Raw genomic sequence first — 20,396 nt, forward strand, 5'->3', positions numbered from 1 at the left:
ACACAAGGATGCATCTCAGCCCTCTTCAGATGTGGCTGGCCACATTGTACTCCCAAATTGCCACCATCTGGACACGGATTCTTGATTGTTGGATTGTTGTTGGATCCACTCACAGTTTATGCGGGCTTTCCCTTTATGCGCCCTCAACCGTCAATGACCCTGGTCTCAGATGTGCCAGTGCTATGGTGGGGAGCTGAACTGGGGCTCCTCAGAACTCAAGGCCTTTGGTCTCTGGTGGAATTTTCACTCCTCATCAACATCAGAGAACTAAGAGTGGTTTGCCTTTCCTGTTGAGCCTTTCTGCTCCACGTTATGGCCAGAAGCTTGTTTTTTCTCCCTTCATCTAATGGCCTGGAAGCTCCATGGCTAAATCCCAGAGAGCAGGCTTGCCCAGAACAAGTTTATCAGATCCTATTAGGTAGTAGAAAGCACTCCACCAGGACTACCTATCTCTTGAAGTGGAAGTGGTTCTGTGTTTGGGAATCCCAGCGTTGAGTCTCACCCATGCTTGAATATTTATTGCACCTGAAACAGCAAGGCTTATCAATCTCCTCTATCAAGGTTCACCTTGCAACAATATCAGCTTTCCACCCTCATGTGGATAGCCAGTCCGTTTTTTCAAATAACTTGTCTGTCTGATTCCTCAAAGGCCTAGAAAGGTTATAACCTTGAGTATGGGCTTGCCTACATTACCCGAAGGATCAACGGGTAGTGATCGATCCAGCGGGGGTAGATTTATTGTGTATAGTCTAGGGGCGATAAATCGACCGCTGAGCGCTCTCCCGTTGACTCCAGTACTCCACTGGAGGCAAAGTCGACGGGGGAGCGTCAGCTGTCGACTCACTGCAGTGAAGACACTGCGGTGAGTAGATTTAAGTACATCGTATTCACGTAGCTGAAGTTGCATAACTTAGATGGATTTCTCCCCCCCAACACCTCCCCTGGTGTAGACCAGGCCTAAGAGATCTCATTCCTACATGGGACCTGAACTTAGAATCATAGAACTGGAGGGGACCTCGACAGGTCATCTAGTCCAGTCCCCTGCACTCAACGCAGGACTAAGTATTATCTAGACCATCCCTGACAAGGGTTTGTCCAACTGCTCTTAAAAATCCCCAATGATGGAGATTCCACAATCTCCCTAGGCAATTTATTCCAATGCTTAACCACTCTGACAATTAGGAAGTTTTTCCTAATGTGCAATCTAAACCACCCTTGCTGCAATTTAGGCCCATTGCTTCTTGTCCTATCCTCAGAGGTTAAGAAGAACAATTTTCTCCCTCCTCCTTGCAACAACCTTTTATGTACTTGAAAACTGTTATCGTGTCCCCTCTCAGTCTTCTCTTCTCCAGACTAAACAAACCCAATTTTTTCAATCTTCCCTCCTAGGTCATGTTTTCTAGACCTTTAATCATTTTTGTTGCTCTTCTCTGGACTTTCCTCCAATTTGCCACGTCTTTCCTGAAATGTGGCGCCCACAACTGGACAAAATACTCCAGTTGAAGCCTAATCAGCACGGAGTAGAGCAGAAGAATTACTTCTTGTGTCTTGCTTACAACACTCCTGCTAATACATCCCAGTCTTTTCACAGACAATTTTGTCCTGGACTATTTCATGTATTTGCACTTGTTATGATCAGGGAAGTGTTTTGCCACCAGCTAACCTGACTGCTCATTCCACAAGGTTTCATTCATCCTCAGCAGCATTCTTAGCACAGATCCCTATTCAGGACATTTGTAAAACAGCAATTTGTTCATTGCTGCGCATGTTTTCCTCCCACTACGCCATTACTCAGCATTCCAAAGATGATACAAAATTTGGTCGAACTGTTCTGCAGTCCGTGTGTCCATGAACTCCAATCCCTTCACCTATTCTACTGCTTGGGAGTCACCTAGAGTGGAATGCCCATGTACAATCACTCAGAGAAGAAAAAACTAACTAACCTTCTGTAACTGTTGTTTTTTGAGATGTGTTACACATGTCCATTCCACTACCCACACTCCTGCCCCTCACCTCGGAGTTTTCCAGAAAGAAGGAACCGAAGGAGCCTGGGGTCGGCTGGGCGCTTTATACAGATGTTCTAGGCATGGGCTGGCAGAGAGCACTTGATCTGCCACGACGGGTACCATGGAAGGAAAAATTTCAGGCAACTGTGCTCTCGGCGTGCACATACAGGAATGAACATGTGCAACACATCTCGAAGAACAACAGAAGGTTAGTAACCATTTTTTATTTCCTGTCTCCAAATATGTATGGACATTCGGCATAATTTCTTTAAATGACCCCTTCCGATCACATAGATGTCCTTAACTATTGAAAAAAAAGAAAAATCTTTAAAGGGGCTTTTGTTGGGTTATTACACAGGCAGTTTGTCTTGGATAAGTTCCCCATGCTTAAACTGAGCTATTGGGACAAAGGGTGCTAAGTAGAAATTATTTTGATATAAGTGGGTATTGAGAACAGAGACACTCCTGTGTTTAATAAAAAACTTTGTACCATGCATCCATAATACGGTCATCTGTCACAGATATTAACATCTAACCTTAAAAATAGTGTCCTTAGACTGTTCTAGCAGTATTTCTGAGGTAAAATTCCTAAAATATCTCAATCAGATAATAAATATTATTGATATTCATGCAAAACAGACGTGCAAAGGCATGCTCAGAAATGTACTAGACCTTGGGGCTTCAACTTGATGAAAACCAGACTCTCTAAAATAAATTGCTCTTTGGTCTGGTACATGATGGTGATGGTTTATACATTAACTTGACCAAAAGGACAGAAAAACAATTGACAAAATTGTATTGCCCTTCTAAAAAAAATAAAAATCAGAAAAAGCTTTGAGACATAAATTTACTATAAAATGGCATCTGAAGTGATTAAGGTGAGAAGAGCTGTGCACTGGAGAATTCTACTCTTCTTTGGAGCACTTCGTCAGCCAAATAAGAGCTCTTCATTATTATTTTTTCTATTCTCCCCATGTCACTATGGTAATTGCAATGCAGTGGTTGCTATAGCAAAAATGATTAATTCTTCAGTTGTTGCTGTCTGTTATGTTAGCAGAGGCTTTCATGAGATACCCATATTCTCTTTAGTATGAATCATGGATGTCAGATATGATTCTTTTATAATTTGTTGTTAAAAAGTGGTTTTGGGATTTCACATTTTGGGAGCATCTCTGGAAAAATCAAGCAATTTCTATTTAAATGCCTCAGTGTGGGTTTTGGAGCCCAACCTTAGGCAACCAGGTTTGGCAACTTTTGGCTCTTTTGTTTAATAGGACATATTTTTCTCCTCTCTTTACACTATACAAATGTAGCAAAATTATGAGAAATTTACACAATTCACCAGAGTACAAAAGATTGAAGTTATTAGCTGATTGGTACTTGTTGTTCAAGGATAAATTCAATTAAGTTGCAATAAATGAGTATAAAGGGGATTCCTAAATAAAGGTGATTGACCGTTTGAAATGACTTCTGTGGGTTTGATGATCTTGACAATTTACCATTAGGTTTTCTAGTTTGTATCGGGTCTGTGCTCTTCATAGATGTAAACAAGGCAATTACATGCTTATATAACTTAAATTTATAAGTTAGTTACTTTTATTTAATCTGAAACAAATTCACTAGGGAGTAGTTGGTTGAATGGATAGGGCACAGAACTGGGAGTTAAGGCATTCTCTTCCCAGCTCTGCTACGGACTTACTGTATGTCTTTAGGCAAGTCGTTTCACATCACTGTGGCCCAGTTTCTGCATCTCTCAAATCAGGACAATGATGCTTACCTTGCTTTTGTAAAGTGCTTTACAGTTCTTTGGATAAAAAGCATTATATAATTGCTTGGTGGTATTAGGATAGAAAGCTGGCTTTGGCTCCATTGTGGAAAAGTTTATGAAAATAATGGTCATGTAGATTCTGTATAATTGGGCTTTGTTAATGGTCAGTGAGTTTAGATTAATCAAGTGTGTCTCTTAAATGAAGTGACTAAAAACTGATTTGCATGGATTAATGAGTATCTTACTATTCATTTAGTAGATCTATTCGCTTCAGTAGAGATTTAAAATTTTGTTTCATCATGGGCATTTGATTAATGAATTTAAATGTTTGAGCTCACATAAATCAGTAATTCTGCTTTGTTTAGGCTGTGAGAGCTACTGTTTCTATGGCTGACTCAGTGTTAAGTAGTTCCCCAAATGAAAGTAGCTCACGCTGTGTTGTCACAGTCTGTGCTGTAGACAAACATGACAAGATTCTGATGATTTTCTGAGAGCAGCATATACCAACCTCCTCCTTGGTTCTTTCCATTTCTCCTTCATCATTATTCTCATGTGTTGTTTTCTTTGCTTCTGCCAGGGCTGCTTGATCTGTGTGGTCTCCTACTAACTGGTATAGGCTCATGTTCATGATATCTCTGAAACGGTTTCCTCATTGACAAAGCCTAGGCTGGGGACATTGTTGTATTTAAGTTGCTTAGCTGTACTTTTAAAGAAAATTGAGAATGGTTAGATTCCTTTGATGCTAAAACCAGTTTTCCAACAGCAATATTATGATTCTCAGGCAATCCCCCCCCCCTTTCCTGCCCCCACAATAATTAATGTGAAATGAAGGTTATAAAAATATAAGTTACTTAAAGAATAAAACACCTAAGAGAATGTTTTTGGAGAAATGATAAAAACAAGAAACACTAGTGTGGATATTCAAAGATAATTATACTTAAATGTTAACAAATTATAAATGCACATTTGAGATTACCCAAATAACCTTAACTCTGCCCTTAACCCAACATACCTGTTGCACCTTGCATGAAAGGTAAATGTAATTTGATGAAGGATTTTTAATTAAGATGTGTTCTGATACCCCTATAACTATGAAAATCTGAAATCCACTATATTTGTTTAATCTGCCTAAGGCAGTGGTCCCCAAACTTATTACTTCGCGCCTCCCGCCATCCCCCACAGAGCTGGGGGTGGGGCTGCAGCTCCAGGAGGGGGGGCACAGACAAAGGGGCTGGGGCTACAGCTGGGGGTGGGGACTGGGGCCAGGAGCAGAGCTGGGTGGCACTCCTTCCCCACCCCCTCTGGAGGGCTGGTCCAGGCTACAGCCACCCCCTCCCTCCCAAACATTACTCTGTGCCCTCCTAGGGGGCCGTTCTCCACAGATTGAAGACCTCTGGTCTAAGGAGTTAGAGTTGTGGCTTTAGTTTTGTATTTACACCTCTATATAATAAGTGTGATTTCTTTTTCATCTTGTGTCCACCTAATTTTTTGCGGGGGGAATTGTCCTGACTGAAAAGATGTAAAAGCCTGGCTTTTCCCAGCAACTCTGTGTGGTCTTAAAGAAGAAAGGAGAAGTAGTTTTAGTGACATGAAGTCAGGTGCTCCTCAGTTCCAGTGCTATGGCAGTGTGCAGAGATACTTCAGGCTGATAACTACTCAGGTTGCAGAGTCACTAAAGCAATGTGGAAATGTGGTTTTGAGGATATATTTGTTCTTTGGTTTTTCTGTAGGCAGCAGAAGTGTTAAGGTTGTTAACTTACCTTAACTGTACACTTTCATATTTCTCTGTAACCTTACCTTTTTGAATTTCTACCATTTTTCTGACAAACATTCTCATGAGGGGTTTTCCCTTAAATCAATTGATATTTACAGTCACAACAATAATTTAACTAGCGGGTGGAGGGGTTTTGCTTTCGGTATTCTAAAACACTTAAGGAAATATTCATTGTGATAGGGTTGAATGACAAACTGCACCTTGAGGGTTCATGCTGTTCCACACACTGTACCGCGTCCAGCCTCCTCATATAGCTTTTCCTTTCTCCACCTTCAGGTGGTGAGGGGAATACGAGAGCAGCATGGAGGTGGGGGTAAGAGAATCATAAAGTGGATTGGATGAGCTTTGGGGAGAAATGGGCTCTAAATTCCTTCCTGAAATTCCCAATTCATCCCTCATGAGTGTCTCACTTTCCTCCAGAGTGCCCACTTCCCAATCTCATGTTGCTCTTTCTCTTCTGCATGCCTTAAATTCCCTTAAAACTTTCATTCCCTTAAAACCATCTCCTTCCTCCTTCAAGAGTCACAGAAACCTCTTTCCTTTTGAAATAGCAGCCAGCCCTTTCCAGTCCTAAAGCACCGGTAGGAGATGTATTACTATAGACAAACTCTTCTGCCACTTTCACTAGCAGCCAACACTCCCTCCTAGGGAGCAGCTCAGCACAAGGCAGGAATAACAGCAAAACAATGCTACCTGGATCAGAATTAACTTGTTGGCTAATCTTCCGGAAGGGAAAGATGCCACATAAAGCTGCTTGCTCCTACCCACCTCTCCACATGTCCTTATCCCTGTGGAGGTGCTACTTCAATAGAAAGGGAAGGCAGCATCCATGGCAAAAGCTGCAGCCATTTCCCTCCATCCTCCCTTTCACACCTCTAAGCAGGGATCCCTTATGTTTTTGTCCACTCCACCACCATAGGCAGAGAAGAAAATAGGGGCCCTAATTTGTTTTTCCCCCAACTCATTTGAAAGAGCTTTTTAGTTGCCTACAGAAAGGATATGATTTTTGCCCGTGTGTTTTGAGTTTTGGTTTCAGATCAGTGGCTGTTCCTGGAAAATGTTCTCTGTTTCCCCTCAATTGCCAATTTGGTGTAAGTTGCTGGCACGGTGCAAATATCATCTTAAAAAAACAACAACATTGGTATTACTTATTTTTTCCACAGTGCTAGGTATGTTGGCACAATTGTGAATTATTTTGCTTTCTTGCAAGCAGTAAACTCATGGTGATACAGTGCATGACCCTTGTCTGTTTTTCCTTGTTAAACAGTCTGATCTCATCAACATTGAAGATACCATTGACAATATTACTTGCTTAACAATAACAAAACATCCCTTAACTAAAATTCAGTAGCACAGCAGTCAGCATTTTGCTTTTTCTCATGTTTTTATTACTAGCAAAGACAATAGTGGTACACTTTGTCACAACAGTCAACTATCTGTAGAACATTGGATGGTTTCATGGTATGCAACCAGGACTTATGCCATCTGTTTCAGCATAAACTTTAGCAGAAATCCGTGTCCGACATCAGTCTCTTTATGCATGCTTCTCTTATTTTTTTAAGTTCCAGTTAACTCTCTGTTCCTTTAAAATCTCACCATTTCAGCTATGGCATGACTTTGGATGTTAGGCCCTGTCCTTACTGCCCAGGGAAGTATTGTTTGCAGCTCTCAGTTGAGCAATGGTTAAGTGCTGTTCTTGTTATCAAGATGCTAGTACAGTTTCCTTGGAAAGGTGTAGTCAGGGACTTTAAAGAAGTAGAATTGATTTGCTTCTAAAAACAAGAAAGCTGTGGAGTTCTGTAATGCCTGGAGATCCTTGACTCAGCCATAAAAGCTCTTTACATCTGCTTGAGATGTTGTGATTCACATCTCGTATACTTCTTTAGAAGAAAGATTTAAGATAATCAACAGCCACTTTAAGTTAACCTTTATTTTGTCTGAATATAAAACTCAGTACTGTGGGTTGTCTTCCTGACTGCCCATAGGCCAATATTTTTGGTGTTTTGAGCACCGTTGCAAAATGATTTTTACCTCCTTATTTTATTACTGTTCTTAGAATTTTAAAAGGCAGGATCAAGGTGAAGGAGGATGAAACTAGTGTACAAAGTGACAGGGATTAGGAAAACAAGAATGAACCATATAGAGAGTAAAACAAATCTGAACTAAAATATATGTGAAAATGCATTAAAAATAACTTCCGTTAAATGGAAATAATAACTTGTCCATACCTATGACTTTCAGAACCAAATGTCTCTTGCATAGTCTTTCTTTCACCCAGGAGAACAACCAGCTTTCCTTTCGGTACTTGGGGGAATTTTTCTTCTCTCACCTCTCTGTAAAGAACTTAGAGAAGGGTATGTTAGAGTACTTTGTTATTTGTGATATGAGCGAGACAGCACACAACGGAGGCTTTTTTAGCATCTATATCCACAGGGACAAAGAGAACAGAAGATGTTCAGGGCCAGACTGTTTTGCAGTATCTAAGATTCCAGCTACAGTTATGTTGCACTCAGATTAGAGCCTAGCTGCTTACACTTCTCTTAGTGTTTTAGCACTATGTTAATTTAGTGCCTGGGTGTTTTGTTTTGTTTTTAATTTTTCACCATATGCCAAAAATGTTGCCTTCACCTAACATATTTGGAGTAGGTTGTGGGTAGTAATCACTGTCAGATATTTCAGAAAGGAGTAAATTGAATTCTGACATCAAGGGAGAAAAAAGTAGGATTGAGGTGTAACTGGTCTGAGTACCCAGTTAAAGTAAAAGTAATGTGATCACAACTCCAAAAGTTCCTATGGAAGACCTAATTGTGCTCCTCTTAACCTCTACTCTGGCCCATTGTGTCTGTGCTTTATGATATAGGCTTCAATTACATGATCATGTACTGATTTCGACAAGTCTCCAGCTTTATTCCGGGTAAAGGTTGGAAAGCATGTAAGATACCTTTACAGAAAAGCAGGGTTTCTGTGGAACCATGCATCATGTTGGACCAAATTCTCTTTTCATTTACCATTGTGTAAATCCATTGAAATCAAAGGACTTACAAATCCTGCACTGTAAATTTAGAGTATCTTCAGTGCACAGCTTGGACAATGTGCAGTGAATGATGTGGGAATCAACATCTTGATCAATGAAGATAAAAGTAAATATTACATAAATGTTTGATTCACTATGAACAGCCACCCTATGCACTGAAATTAGGCAGGATCCTGCAGAAATTCTAGTGACTGTAATTAAGGATAGTATTAAATGCATACACATAATAATTTCAAATCAGAGACATGTTAGAGGTATATCATTTTAACATTAGTTCTTCTACTATAATCAGTAAAATACAGTCAGTGAGTATATTCTCATTTCAAATGCTGACACATGCCAATGTTAAGTTTGGAATCAGTTACAAATAAAAGACAGTAGATGGCTTCGTAATTTTTTGTTTATTTTACACAGCCTGCTGCACAAACTCCTATCTAGATTAGAAATAATTGTTTACATAAAATTGTATTATAACATGTATATGGGGTAGATCATCATGTTCATGAGGAATGGAAGCTGTTACCAGATGAAGCTGACAGGGTTCCATTTTTTTGAGAAAGGGTTTATGTCAATGCTGGATGATTATCATTTGCTACAGTTTTGAGGGGGAAAGAAATTAACATATCTGCTGCAGCAATTTCTTTGCTGTTAGACCTGAAACCACACAGATCCTAGTGTCACCATTATAATTCAGTTGACAGGACTATACCTAGATGAAGATGTGTAATTTACTGAGATGCTAGATGCCAGCAGAGCAGTGAATCTCATAAAGTGACTGGGAGGTCTCTTTGGAAAACCACTTGCTATGTGATTTTTGTTTTAGAGTATGATATGTTTAGGCTACAGTAATATTGTGGTTTTTTTATAGTAGATTATAACTTTCCTTTAGTAACTGTAATGTTTATAATCTAACTTCAAACATGATTATTTCCCCCTCAAGTCTAACTTTAGGATAAATTGAAAAGATTTGAGCCATTCAAGTGGCAAGTGTTTATATTTATAATTAATTAGAAAACTTCATCTGCAAGTAATTTTTTTCATAGAACTACTGTCATTAAGTGTTTAAAGCTGTGTTCCCAATGATTATTTTCTTGACAGTGCACACTTTGAGTCACAGTGCTTAGAGATCAGATTGATAAGATGATTTAATAAATGTGCCTGCTATTTGCAGAGATGGGCAGGATATTATAAAGATATCTTTTCATCCATGAAGTTTGTTTTCGGAAATTGGATGCATAAAAGCTAGTGATTATTTCTGAATTTTTCTCATATTATTCCTGGGTTTCATAAGGTCTGCCTAATATATTTTTATAAAAGTTGAGATAAGTATGCATTTACAACTCATGTGTTCCCATTCTTTTCTGTAAAACTTGATCTGTATTGATGATTTGAATCTCAATACTAAGGATCAAAATTGTATCATGGGTTGGGCAATGGTATTGTGAAGGGCTAAGACTGGTCTTTCACATGCATGTTAAAATGTCAACCATATTATAAGAGGACATGGGCCAGAGTGTAGTGCATTTCAAATCCAGAAAATGTTTAGGTTAGAGTTAGGACTCCAAACTGAATTAAGGCTCCAACTCAGATTAATTTGAGGTTTCCTCAGTTTTGGATTGAAATCTCATTGTATGAAATTTTCACCGTATCCAAACTGGAACCACTTTCAAATTTTAATCTGACACACAACCAAAATGTATCAGCGGATGGTTCCTAGTCCCCCAAACCATAAATACTAAAAGGGATTAAGAACTGAGGTTCTAGTTTTGGCTAGTGTCTAGTAATAATTAAAAAATTTATGTTCTGACAGTTAAAAACAAGCATATCGGACTTGAATCGATATGAAAGCAAACTGAAGTTTACATTGAGTGGCCTATAGATTATTGCACATATATTTAATCTTGTCCATGTGAAAACACCTTTTGTTTGATTTTGGGGGAAGTGGGAGAGTTGGATTTATTTTGTTTTGGGATGGACTTTTTGTATGCATACATTTTGTATTTTAGTGAAGTATTAGGTTTTTGGGTTGTTACTTTTTGTTTTTTTTCCCCCATACAAAAGTGGCATTTGGGAAAAATTGATCCAAATTAACATTAACAGCCATTGTGGAATGTTTTTGTTATGTTTTGCTTTTTCCTAGAATGGTATACTATGCAGATCTCCATTTACTTATTTGAAAACATAAATATAAATCTTTCGTGCATGATTAAAATGTGGCGCTGGTGAGGTTTAAATGTAAATAAATCAACCCCAAACTGCCATTCTGTTATCAAATGTTTTCTTAATAAAATAAAGTAATTTTCCTGCTAAAAATCTTAATTGCGTAATGGAAAGGCTGCAGCATTGTCTGCCATTTGTATCGATGCATCTTTAAGATGTAAAGGCAAAATAAAAGAGATGTAGTTAAACTATTGGAATTGTTATTTTCATGCCTGTTAAATTAGATTTGCAGTAATACTGATTTATGGTCAGTGAAATAGCTAGATTCTGTTTTAAAGTTTTAACATTGTGAGATTTATCAGGCTTCAGTTTGTAGATAATTTTTTAGTATTTCACAGGTATACCTCTACTCCGTTATAACGCGACCTGATATAACATGAATTCGGATATAACGTGGTAAAGCAGCGCTCCAGGGGGGCGGAGCTGCGCACTCCGGCGGATCAAAACAAGTTCGATATAACGCAGTTTCACCTATAACGCGGTAAGATTTTTTGGCTCCCAAGGACAGCGTTATATCGGGGTAGAGGTGTATTTTACTATGTGCTTTAAGTTTTTATTTGGATAGGGCTAGGGCATCTGGAAGTCAGTAATCTTTTGAAGATCAGCAGAAAGCATTTGTCTACGTGAATTAGGCTGTGCATTGAGATGTGTTCCGTTAGTTGGATATTCATGCTCTATGGTCTTACAGCTCATTCTGCCAGGTCTCAGGAAGTATTCTGTATGCCTCTATAATGTTTCTATCTTGTAAGGGTATGTCTACACTCCGAAATTAGGACAAGTTTATAGAAGTCGATTTTATACAGTCGATTATGTATGTTCCCACTAAGCGCATTAAGTCGACGGAGTGCGTCCTCACTACCGTGGCTAGCATCGACTCACGGAGCGGTGCCCTGTGGGAAGCTATCCCACAGTTCCTGCAGTCTCTGCTGCCCATTGGAATTCTGGGTTAAGCTCCCAATCCCTGATGGGGCAAAAACATTGTTGTGGGTGGTTTTGGGTTCATGTTGTCACTCTCCCCTCCCTCCCTCTCTCCCTGAAAGCAACTGCAGACAATCATTTTACACCTTTTTGCCTGGGTTACCTGTGCGGACGCCATAGCATGGCAAGTATGGAGCCCATTCAGCTCACCGCTGCTGTTGCGAGCATTGTAAACACCTCACGCATTATACTGCAGTATGTGCAGAACCTGGCTAAGAGACGGCAGAACGAGGACGATTGTGATGAGGACATGGACACAGACGTTCCTGAAAGCATGGGCTGCAATTGGGACGTCATGGCGGGGCTGGTTGATACAGTGGAATGCCGATTCTGGGCCCAGCAAACAAGCACAGACTGGTGGGACCACATAGTGTTGCAGGTATGGGATGATTCCCAGTGGCTGCAAAACTTTCGCATGCCTAAGGCCACTTTCCTGGAACTCTGTGAGTTGCTTTCCCCCACCCTGAAGCACAGGAATACCAAGATGAGAGCTGCCCTGACAGTTGAGAAGCAAGTGGCGATAGCCCTGTGGAAGTTTGCAACGCCAGACAGGTACCGGTCAGTCGGGAATCAATATGGAATGGGCAGATCTACTGTGGGGACTGCTGTGATTCAAGTAGCCAGTGCAGTCACCGACGTTCTGCTATCAAGGGTAGTGACTCTCGGAAATGTGCAGGTCATAGTGGATGGCTTTGCTGCAATGAGTTTCCCTAACTGTGGTGGGGCGATAGAACGCATATCCCTATCTTGGCACCGGACCACCTTGCCAACCAGTACATAACCCTCAAGGGGTACTTCTCAATGGTGGTGAAAGCACTGGTGGATCACAAGGGATGTTTCACCGACATCAACGTGGGATGGCCGGGAAAGGCGAATGACGCTCGCATCTTTAGGAACTCCGGGCTGTTTGAGCAGCTGCAAGAAGGGACTTACTTCCCAGACCAGAAAATTACTGTTGGGGATGTTGAAATGCCAATAGTTATCCTTGGAAACCCTGCTTACCCCTTTCTCCCATGGCTCATGAAGCCATACACAGGCAGCCTGGACAGTAGTAAGGAGCAGTTCAACTATAGGCTGAGCAAGTGCAGAATGGTGGTAGAATGTGCCTTTAGATGTTTAAAAGCTCGTTGGTGCTGTTTGTTGACTAGGTTAGACCTCAGCGCAACCAATATTCCCATTGTTATTACTGCTTGCTGTGTGCTCCATAATTTCTGTGAGAGTAAGGGGGGAACGTTTATGGCAGGGTGGGAGGTTGAGGCAAATCACCTGGCTGCCAGTTTTGAACAGTCAGACACCAGGGCGATTAGAAGAGCACATGTAGGCGCGCTGCGCATCAGAGAGGCTTTGAAAACAAGTTTCATGACTGGCCAGGCTACGGTGTGACAGTTGTGTGTATTTCTCCTTGATGCAAACCCGCCCCCTTTGTTGATTTTTAACTCCCTGTAAGCCAATCACCCTCTCCCCTTTGATCACAGGTGGCAAAGGAAATAAAGTCACTATTGTTTTGAAACCATGCATTCTTTCTTTATTAATTAAAAAAAAAAGGGAGATAACTGATAAGGTATCCCAGGTGGGGTGGGAGAGGAGGGAACGACAAGGCCACATTGCTTATTGTAGCCACACTACAAATCAAAACTGTTTTGAATGACAGCCTTCTGTTGCTTGGGTCATCCTCTGGCGTGCAGTGGCTCGGTGCCCGGAGCCTCCCCCCACCCCATGTTCTTGGGCGTCTGGGTGAGGCGGATATGGAACTTGGGGAGGAGGGCAGGCAGTTGTACAGTGGATGCAGCAGCGGTCTGTGCTCTTGTTGGCTTTCCTGTAGCTCCACCAGATGCCTGAGCATGTCCGTTTGCTCCTCCATTAGCCTCAGCATTACATCCTGTCTCTTCTCATTGCGCTCACTTAATGCTTTCCTGGACTCTACTAATGAATGCATCCATGCAGTCAGCTGTGCCCTATCAGTGCAGGAGTACTGCATTAGCTCAGAAAACATGTCATCGCGAGTGCGGTTTTTTTTGCCTTCTAATCTGCGATAACCTCAGGGACGGAGATGATAGGGGGAGCATAGAAACATTTGCACCTGCGGGGGGATAAAAAGAGAGAGTAAAATTTAAGATGATACATTTCTGAGAACAAAAGGGAGACTCTTTCACAGTGAATCAAGCAATTCACAGCAGACAGCACATGTGCTTTAGGTACAAGGTCACATTTTGCCTTTTATATTGAGCGTCTGCCGGTATGGTGACACATCACACATGGCTGGGCAACAGAATTTGGTTTCCAGGCTCCCAGGGTAAGCCAAAGGGTACACAGGTTTGGCTTCTAATGCCTTGATAACATGTGGGAATGTTTTCAAACTGCAGCGCCCTCCTTTCCCATAGCAAGCAATGCCGATTGTGTTTGCCATTTAAAAGGAGGGGCTGCGGTTTTCAGGTGGATGTGCAGCACACACTTTCTCCCACCCCTCCGTGTGGCTATTTGGAACGATCCCTTCACCCCTCCCCCTGCCGCGTGGCTATTCTCAGGGATGATCCCTTTTAGCCAAGTGCAAACAGCCCAGCATGAATGGGGTCCTTTTACTGTTCCCTTACAAAAATTTCCTTATTTCAACCAGGTGACCATGAATGATATCACTCTCCTGAGGCTAACACAGGAAGATATAGACCGAATGTTGCTTGAATGCGACCAAAACCCAGGACCATTCGCTGCCATGCTTTGTGCTGCAGTGATTCCAGACTACTTGCTACTGGCTTGGCGTGGTAAAGTGTCCTACCGTGGAGGACGAAATAGGGCAGCCCTCCCCAGAAACCTTCTGCAAAGGCTTTCAGAGTACCTCCAGGAGAGCTTCATGGAGATGTCCCTGGAGGATTACCGCTCCATCCCCAGACACGTTAACAGACTTTTCCAGTAGCTGTACTGTCAGCCAATGCATCCCAAGACTTCAGGGCAAATCAAACATTAAGCACTATTGCTTTTAAACCCTGTACTGTAGTTACACATGTGCACTCACCAGAGGGGCCTTCTTCGCCTTCAGGGTTGGGGATCCCACCTTGGGAAGGTATTGGCTCCAGGGTGATGAAAAGGTCCTGACTGCCTGGGAGAACAGATTCACCGCTTGCCTGCTGTGTATTCTCCTCATCCACAAAATCCTCCTCCATGTTGCATGAGACCCTCCCCTCGCAGGTGTCCCCGGACAGTGATGGGGTAGTGGTAGGGTCCCCCCCTAGAATGCCAGGCAGCTGATCATAGAAGCAGCATGTATGGGGCTCTGACCTAGAGTGACCATTTGCCTCCTTTGTCTTTTGGTAGGCTTGCCTGAGCTCCTTGACTTCCATGTGGCACTGCTGTGTGTCCCTGTTGTAGCTTCTGTCCATCATGCCCTGTGCGATTTTGGCATATATATATATATATATATCAAAAAGAAGAATGCTTATATATATATATATATAAGCATTCTTCTTTTTGATCGGAGTTCTGCCTGCACAGATTCTTCTCCCCATACAGCAATCAGATCCAGTGTCTCCCGTTCGCTCCATGCTGGAGCTCGTTTGTGATTCTGGGGGGACTGCATGGTCACCTGTGCTGCTGAGCTCGCCACGCTGACCAAACAGGAAATGAAATTCCAAATTTTCCAGGGCTTTTCCTGTGTACCTGGCTAGTGCATCGGAGTTGAAAGTGCTGTCCAGAGCGGTCACGTTGGAGAACTCTGGGATAGCTCCCGGAGACCAATAATGTCGATTTGCGTCCACACTACCCCAAATTCGACCCAGCAAGGTCGATTTTAGCGCTACTCCCCTTGCCGGAGAGGAGTATAGAAGTCAATTTTAAGAGCCCTTTAGGTCGACGGAACGGGGTTGCTTGTGTAGACTCATTCATTATAAAATTGACCTAATGTGGCTAAATTCGACCTAACCCTGTAGTGTAGACCAGGGCTAAGTCTGCAAGATTGCTATCTGGAGTTCTCTACACACATTTACATGCTCAACTGTTCACTCAATTTAGCCTAGATCTCATGGTAACTTTCATAGGGCAGTTATATAATCCTCATTTAAATATGTAAATTGGAGATGATTTTACTTTTGAGTGCTTGGAAATGTATGGGACAAATGTGCTAAAAGTGACATTCTTGAAGATTTGTGAACTATATGAATTCAGACTTACCTTGTGCAAGAAGCCAAGAGCAGCAAAATCTGTTGTAACGACGTAACTTGAGTACTGTTTTATTTTTTTACCCGAAATGTAGGTGTCTGTAGACACACACTTTTGCATGTCTGTCTATCCAGTGCTTCACTCACAGCAGAAATCACTTCAAAAATGAAATGCATTCTTTGTAAAGATGGACTGCTGTAAAAACTAGCCATTCTCAAAGGCAAACTATGAGGACAATGTCAATAACTCTTTTTTCATTCTGTTGAAATGTATTTTTACACTTAAGATTTGAAACTGGAACTTTTCTGCATAATGGATCAAAATTAAATTTCTTTAACAAAGAGAAATGCACTTGCAGTTTCAAACAAAAGTCAAACTAGATGACATGTTGACAAGATTAAGTATTTCAAAAATTCTAATTTTTCTTGACACTTGTCTAATTTTTATGTTTTATCAAGATTTATACAGGCTATTATATATGCACAGTTAATTTAATGTTCTGCTAGAAGAACAGTGGATTTTGCAAATATTAATGAGCTGATAAAGTTGTTTTTTCTCTTTTTTGGCAGATGGGGATGGGCAAACTGAGCATTTACTGCCAGCCTGTGCTGATGTAACTTGTCATAAAAGTGCCATCTACTTATCTAAACCAGGACTCAATCAGGTATGCTGAGCTTCCATTTGCAGAGATAAAATTGAATACCATATTTAATGTAGGGAATAAGAAACACAACCCAGAAGAAATCCAAAACAAATTTCCTGCAGCATTAGCTTGTAATGAAGGGAAGAAATGTTTTTTCTTTAATAATTGGTTAGAAGTTGTGTTCTTGATAGAATACAATCTATAGATCTTTAAAGGGGGAAGGAAAGGAAAACTGTTTACCATGGACATCTTTATTTCTTAGTGAAAAAGAAAAAATATTTGAAAAAAATATAATTGATATCTTTGATAAAATGGTGAGGCCTTCTGCATGTACTTCTCCGTGGGTAGATGGGGCAAGTAACAAAGCTTTTGTCTTATAATGGCCCACTTACTTTATGCTAATCCTCCTGGATGGGCAGGGGGGGGGGGAACAATTCCTGTGTCTGGATTCACAACATCAGAACAAACATTTTCAAAGTTATAAAGCAAAACATATGTATTTCCGTATAGCATGGAATACAGACATTACAAGTGAGATTAATGCATGCAGCAACTTACAAAATTTCAGTCTAAACACTAAATACATTCTTATAAGACGAATGCCTATTTTGTACAAAACTAACATACAGGGGAGCTGGTTTGGTTTCCAGCTATGAGTCTGTCAGTTCTTAGCTAATGCCTACAGCCTTGGCCAGAGGTGACACTTGATTACCAGTGTCATACCACCCACTCAAAATGATGCCTGAACTGAGCAATGTAGTAGCAATGGTGCTTTTTAAAGACCAGTTTTTGGTTGAAAAATTGGAAAATTCAGGCCGAATTCATAAATGAGTATTTAATCTCTTATGCCCATTAAATAAATGAGTTGTTTTAATGTAAAATATTCATTAGCATAGACTATACAGAAAAGAATGAAATATTTGAGGTATCCTATTTAAATAATCAGTTTTTAAAGGATATGTCAGTTTTTACATTTATCACAAGTAGCAAAATATTTGGGACTAAATTTTCATGTTTTGCACCATTTACACATCTGAACAATGGCTTTTAATCATAGATGTGCATTTTTACACTGCACCCCCTGCAATTCTGCAGTAACATTTTTGAGATGGGGTGACCAATTCTGTATCTAAGTCCCATTATCAAAAGCGATTTGGGCTCTTAGGAGCCAAAGTCTTATTGAAAATCAAGGAGCGTTAGGATCCTATGTCACTTTTGGAAATGGGATTTAGGTGCCAAAGTAGAGCTGTTGGAAAATGCGCGTTTGTTGAACCTGAAATTTCTTACAAAAGCCAGTCGGGTTCAACAAACTTTCCTGGTTCCCTGGCAGCTCAACAGGGGAGCCTGGCCATGTGAACTGCCCTGGAGACATGGACCCAGGCATCCAGGGTCTGCAGTTCTGGACTAGCCCCACCCACAACCCCATGCTAGGGCTTCTGTGCAGACCGGATCCTGATAATTCCAGAAACCCTAGGAGACCTCGCTCTCGGAACCTAGATGCCTGTCTCTATGGTGCCTGGAAGCAGGGACTCTAGAAACCTGGGGGACACTCAGAGCTTTCAGGATTATTACCATGGAGCTGGGAGCCAGGAGGTCCTGAGATGGGTTTCCAGGGCCAGAGACCCCAAGGCTTCAAGTCTCCTGGGCCATCTGGCTCCCTGTGTTGTTTGTCTAGGTAACTAATAGTAGTGGTGAAACTGACAAGAATGTCAATCTCGGTCAGCCGCTCCTAGCCCAGGTGGGGCCGGCTCCAGGCAACAGCGCAGCAAGCAGGTGCTTGGGGCGGCCAACGGAAAGGGGTGGCACGTCCGGCTCTTTGGTGGTGGGTCCCTCAGTCCCTCTCTGAGGGAAGGACCTGCCGCCGAAGAATGAGGTGGCGGGGTAGAGCTGCCGCTGAAGTGCTGCCGATCACAGCTTCCTCCCCCCCGCCCTCCCCGCTGCTTGGGGCGGCAAAAACGCTGGAACCGGCCCTGAGCCCAGGGAACATATTTTGGTCCAGAAACAGTGTGTTTGCAAAATGAATTTTTGAAGGGATTCCAGGTCATGAAAATTTTTAAATATTTTGTTGAGTTCCAAAACAGAACAACCAACCAAACAACTCAGATTTCTCACAAAACAGAAATCCTGTGTTTCAATAGCTCTACCCTTAAGTTACAAAGTCACAAAGACACCTTTTGAAATTGTACCCTAGGTATTATTTTTTAATTATGTAAAGTGGTCATGAAAACAGGGATGACCAAAAAAAAATGTGGTTGGAATTTTTATTATTTTCAAATCTTTCTGTTCAGTTTTGTCATCTAGCATAGATGTTTTGCCAGTAATAGTTGCTCATAAATAGGAAAACAGAGCATTCCTTATAAGTAAATCCATTTTCTTTCTTAGAATAAACCACTGTCCTGTTAAGTATCAGGGGGTAGCCGTGTTAGTCTGTATCCACAAAAACAACGAGGAGTCCGTTGGCACCTTAAAGACTAACAGATTTATTGGGCTTTCGTGGGTAAAAAACCCACTTCTTCAGATGCACGGAGTCGAAGAAATGGGTTTTTTTACCCACGAAAGCTTATGCCCAAGTAAATCTGTTAGTCTTTAAGGTGCCACCAGACTCCTCACTGTCCTGTTTACTCCTTTAAAATATGTAATATACACACTTAGTTTGAGAGTTAAATTTTATGAATTGCCTAGAATAAATTAAACTAAAGCATGTAAAATGTAAATACATTGTATAAAATACAGGACTGAAAATGTTTGAATGTATAATTGTTTTAGGACAATGTGGTGCCAATGATGCCATATGGTGGAAATTAACAAAGGAATTGAAAAAATAAGTCTCTTTTATTATCTGTCTCATAATATTTTGCGTTTTATTTTGTTTTTAAGGCATACTCATTCCTTTTTTGAGGCTTTCTATTTTTTTCCTACATTGTAAACAGAAATCATAGAATCGGAAGGTTTTCAGTAGCATTGTAATGTCCTCATTACATCAATCAATCTGCATGTCAGTCTTACAGTAATAAAATAATCACCAAAAACCCTTAGGCCATTTTCTGCTAAAATAGCAAATAACGAGAGTAATAATAATCTGCTGTGTCATCATTGGCAGAAGAAAACAATAGGCTAATTTTATTGACTTGTATAAAAGTACTTTACGTTTTTGTGTTCCGTAATTTAGAATATATGCACCCAGTGGAAGCAGAGCCTGCAGTTTATAAGGCTACTGTTTATGAAGTAATATTCCTGTGGGGCTGAAAACAGAATAATAATTCATGTTTCCTCCTAGCAGTTTCTTTTCAATGAGATGCTATAATGAGTATAAATGGCTTAGTTTCTCTAAAATCACATCAGATATGAGAAAATGTATATGATAGGTCTTTCACAGCTATGGAAACTTGGTTTTTTGCCATAAAGGTTATATGAGTGAATGATGCCATGTGACGTAAAAATTGTATTAGTCTTCATTGTTCTGACTTGAACAGTGGTTTTTTAAGATACTATTTTGCACCCTAGTACCTGCATATTTTCTGTCTGACAAATTAATGTTAGGGAATCTGTTATTCCTTTGGTGTACACATGTAATTCCTTTAAGAGAATTACATCGTCTGTTAACGCTGTCTATTTCTCATTTTCAGATACATTGTCCTAGACTTTTCAAAAGTCTAGCTGCTTACAATAACCAAAAAAATATTTATCAAAACAAATGTGTATATGGAAGCTAACCAATTTTTGAAAAAGAAACCAGAGAAATCTACTTATTGATTTCCATTTTTTTTTTCACCCTTTTCTTTAGGCAATCATAAATAGTTTTGTATATCTTCATGATAGCACAA

The 20,396-nt window shown here is 40.8% G+C and overlaps 1 protein-coding gene across 1 annotated transcript in view; it reads left to right on the forward strand.

Annotated features, from left to right (window-relative positions):
• Window positions 1-20,396, forward strand: part of ITFG1 (integrin alpha FG-GAP repeat containing 1) — a 214,740-nt gene that overhangs the window by 72,727 nt on the left and 121,617 nt on the right. Inside the window, exon 9 of the mRNA XM_029911788.1 lies at window positions 16,499-16,593. Within this exon, the coding sequence (XP_029767648.1) occupies window positions 16,499-16,593 (95 nt within the window). The remainder of the gene's footprint in view (window positions 1-16,498; window positions 16,594-20,396) is intronic.

The sequence above is a fragment of the Terrapene carolina genome, unplaced genomic scaffold (genome assembly GCF_002925995.2).
Source record: "Terrapene carolina triunguis isolate 2854851 unplaced genomic scaffold, T_m_triunguis-2.0 Scaffold130, whole genome shotgun sequence".
NCBI lineage: Eukaryota > Metazoa > Chordata > Testudines > Emydidae > Terrapene > Terrapene triunguis.